Source organism: Bison bison, unplaced genomic scaffold (assembly GCF_000754665.1).
Source record: "Bison bison bison isolate TAMUID 2011002044 unplaced genomic scaffold, Bison_UMD1.0 scf7180017864500, whole genome shotgun sequence".
NCBI classification, from domain to species: domain Eukaryota; kingdom Metazoa; phylum Chordata; class Mammalia; order Artiodactyla; family Bovidae; genus Bison; species Bison bison.
The window spans coordinates 3,474,132-3,478,175 of record NW_011495059.1 but is presented as its reverse complement, the minus strand read 5'-3'; the positions used below and the strand labels follow the sequence as shown (position 1 = coordinate 3,478,175).

Sequence of the window (4,044 nt, the reverse complement as noted above, 5' to 3'; positions counted from 1 at the left end):
CCGGGCCGCCACCTCCACCCCTTCCTTCGCGCGCTGTCCTCCCTCTTTACCCTTGGTTCCCCCAACCCGTGTCCCCCAAGCCACAGAGGCTCAGAATGAGCGCCAGGACGACACCTCTCGAGTCCATTGTTCCCAAACGTCCCCTGCTCGGTGGGAGATGCTCCGTGTGCCGAGCGGCCGCGTGTGTGCAGTGCGTGGCTGTGTTTCTGCAGGTCTGCGCATATTTGTGTGTTAGGGTGGCGGGGTTGGGACTCCACGAGTTATGTTCAAATCCAACTCAGTCTCAGGGGACCCTCCTCGAGGCCAAGCGGGAGCCGTCCCCCTCCTGGCGGGTGCGGTGGCCGAATCCTGAGATCGGCCTCGGTTCCCCACACACCCCACCCACAAATGCACGAGATGAAGGGAGCAGGGGAAGAACTGGTCCAAAGGTTCCGACGCTCTCTCCCCAGCCAAACGCGGAGAATCCACTGAGTTCTCCATGCTGGGCACTGAGGCCAGTGCAGGACGGTGCTCCGGGTGGCTCCCGGCTGCTGGGAAACCGGCCCTGTTTTTGTTTGAACGTTTTGTAACGATTAAGCAGATCCCGGCGTCAGCGGGAGAAGGAGAGGCTCAAACAGGCATAAAGTGCGACTCCAAGTGGCCACTGTGCGCAAAGACGCGCCGAATCGCGGGGCCCGCAGCGGGAAGGCTAGACTGACCACTCGGACCTAGCTGGGTCTTCCCAACCGGCCCAACCCAAGGCGGCCCGGAACGTAATCTGTGTGTGCACCGGAGCCCAAGACAGTTTCTTCTAGAGCCACACACAGGTCCTCAGTTCGGTCCTCGGACTCAGCCCCGAGTTCCGCGCTGATCTCCCCTCATGAAACTCGCGCTCCAGCTCCGGGGGTCAGGGGTCGGAGGAGCAGGGAGGGATGCCTGGAGGCGGCTCCTTGCACGGGAAGGTCCTAGGCCGAATTAGAAGGATGGCCGAAAGCGGAAACGCCACTGCGAGGGGCCCCAGGGTTGTCCGATGAGAAACCAACCCCGAGCGCAGACGGAGACCCCTGAGCGCACCACACTGAAGCATCCATACAGTGCCTGAGCGCTGCGCACCTTCTCTATCGGGTACAGGGTGGCCCGAAATATGAGCTCTGGAGACCCCGGCCCGGGCGCAGAAGCCGGATAAATCGCGAATTCGCTGTAACCGGAGACACGACCCGCCTCCGGCGTCGCCTTCTGCTCTTCGGCTTTGCGCGAGTGCAGGGAAAGACAGGAGAAGCGCGCACTGGGTGAGTGTGTCCTGGCCGCCGCCTATGCAGGATCCCCGTTCCCCCCACCCCACCCCGCCGCAAGACCGACGCCAGGATCGGGTGTGCACGCTCATGCGGCGACGGCCAGATGTGGTTTTTTAAGTGTGCGAAGGTAAAATATTTGCCTCCAGTCAATTTTGAAAACTCTGTTCTCTTGCGCCCCCGGTAAGACTGGAGTGAGGTGTGACCCTGGGCCGCCTATTTTTAATAAAATTAATATATTTGAACTAAGACTGGGACTGAAAGGTCTGGATCAGCAGCTGTAATGCTGGAAGAGCCAGTCTTCAGTCCTCTACGCGAAGCATGCTCTCCGCAGAAACGATTAGGCTTTTTCCCAGGAGAGTCCGGGCCAAGCCGCTGCCCAGCCCCTGCTCGAAGGTGGGCGCTCCGGACACGCACCCTGCGGGTCCCTGCCTCGTTCTCCTGCAGCCAGAGCGCACTCAGATCGCGGCTCCGTAGGGTGACTGTTCGAGGCTACACTGGGTCGGCCTTCTCGGATCTATGCAGACTATGGCTCAGGCTCCTGGCGGCCAGAGCCGGACACACGCACTGGGCTCTCCCGGTGCCACTGATCCTGTCCGTCAGCTCCCTCCTTCGCGCGCACACTCTGGCCTTCTGCGAGAGCACTGAGGCTGCCCGGCCGGTCTGGGCCCTCCTGGTGGACCCTCGGGTCTATCTGACCCTTACTGTCGAGGACCCAACCTGAGTATCAGGAGTGTCCCACGTCGAGGCCCGAGGATTCCTTCCCCCGCAGCCCTCTGCGTTCTAGCCTCCTGCTCGCTTACGGTCATCCCGCGCGCTCTCCAAGCGTCTAGAACTCGGGCTTTGTCCGGGCGGTCGCGTTCCTCTTTGTCCCTGAGCCTCTGTCTCCCGTTTCGGTCCCTCCCGTCCCCTGGGCTCTGGCTTAGCTGTCTCTGTACAGTTTAAGATCCACCTTCCCCAATACCCAGTCCCTCCTCTATCCACCCTGCACCCAACCACCTCCACCAAAAACTTGGAAACTGGATAAAAGTGAAGCAGACCGTCGTGTTACTCCGGAGTGAAAGCCAATGCAGAGCAGCCGACCTCACGGGGCAGCCCGGCCTCCCCACCCTGGCTCCTGCTGCACTCTGCCGCGGGGTCGCGGCGCCCCAAATCCTAGTGGCCTCTTTCCCCTGCCAGCCAACGCGGGTGCCCCTTCTCCGAACCCGGCGCGCGGGAGGTGGGGGGTGGGGTTGTTGGGATCAGCGCGCGGGGATCCCCATCAAGGCGTACCTGGAGGCTACACCCCATCTCTGAAAGGTGAGTGGGATAGGGAGTGGGGGAAAGAAAGGAATAAAATAGAAGGGCTGATGGGACTAGTGGAGAGTCCAGAAGGAGACGTGAAGGGAAGGAGGCCAGGAGACACAGAAGCAATGCGCTCGCCGAGCCCAAGCCTCTTTTGAAGGAAAGCCAAGCAGGACTGGTGGCGGCCAGAGACCTCTTCTGAACAGTTTGCTGTCTCTAACCCCGCAAACTCTAATTTTGAAGTTTTCACCCCCTTCTCCCTACCCACCCCAGGTGGGGTCAGGAGCGATGCGTTCTGAGCGCACCACCTTGGGATTCTTCAGGTTACAGATGGTGATCAAGGAGGCTGTGCGCGTCCGAGCCACAGCGGAGCCTCCGGGCACCGGAGTGGGGATGGGCGAAAAAGTTATTCCTTAAGGGGACTGCATGTCCACCGCCTTCTGCCGGGTCCCAGGTTCTCGGCGCGGCTCCCTCCGCCCCTCCCCAACCCATCCGCTAACCCAAGAGTGGCCCGCGCGCTCTCCAGTGCGCCTCCAACCCAGCGCGGCACTCCCCGCAGCCGCGTTCAGCCCCAACGTGCACCGTACACTGATTTCCAGAGGGCTGCAGGTGTTTGGTGTGGGAGTGGGCGTCTCTGTGCGTGCCTGAGTGCAGTAGGAGGCGGTGCGGGAGGGGTGTGTGTGTGTGTGTGTGTGTGTGTGTGTGTCTGTGTGTCTGTGTGTGTATTGGGTAGGGAAGCCCGGCACAGGGAATGCTTCGAATCACGGAACCGGCAACTCCGCGCCTCCGTGCCAAGTAGGTTGCAAGATTGTACCATCCCGGTCGCCAATCGGAAGCCAGTGTTCCCAAGGTGCGTTGTGCCCAGGAGGTACCTGAGTCAGGAGACCACCCCTCCGCCCAGGCTTCTGCCTTCTGCGTTTGCATCTCCCAGATATCGGATCACCTGTCTCTTCCAAGGAGCCCTGAAATCTCCCCTACGTTTTTCGAGGCCCATTGGAAAGAGGAGAGTCCTTCGCTCGCACTCCCTCTGAGTTTCCCCAGGTCTTTGGCTTCCAAGAAGAGGTAGCAGATAATTCTCCCTTCCTCTTCCTCTTTCCCAAAGGCAGCTGTCGTTGCCACTGTTCCCTGCTGCACACAGTGGCCATTGAATTCCAACCCAATGCTTCCTAAAAGGCATTCTTGGGTTTCTGGGTCTTGGTGGCCTTATGCATCCAAAGGACTTAGTGGATTCCAATAAGAAGCCAGAGTTACCCCAACTCTGCAGAGCCTTTTCCTAGCTTCCTTCCCTAGGGACAGGGACTCCCTCACTCCCCCACGACCCAGACTCATGCTGGGAATGGAAATTTATCATTTAAACTGTTTTACCTGCTTCTCTTTACTTCGTTTTAATGTGAATTCTAGAAGATTTTAAATTACATCGGTGGCTTATATCTTCTTCTTGTTGGACAGCACTGTGTTAGACGACCACTGGGCAGTATGGCTTCCAATG

The 4,044-nt window shown here is 59.5% G+C and overlaps 1 protein-coding gene across 1 annotated transcript in view; it reads right to left on the bottom strand.

Moving 5' to 3' along the window:
- MAFB (v-maf avian musculoaponeurotic fibrosarcoma oncogene homolog B) overlaps nt 1–480 on the bottom strand; it is a 4,160-nt gene extending 3,680 nt beyond the window's left edge. The window contains exon 1 of the mRNA XM_010829238.1: nt 386–480. Within this exon, the coding sequence (XP_010827540.1) occupies nt 386–480 (95 nt within the window). The remainder of the gene's footprint in view (nt 1–385) is intronic.
- Nucleotides 481–4,044: the final 3,564 nt, after the last annotated feature.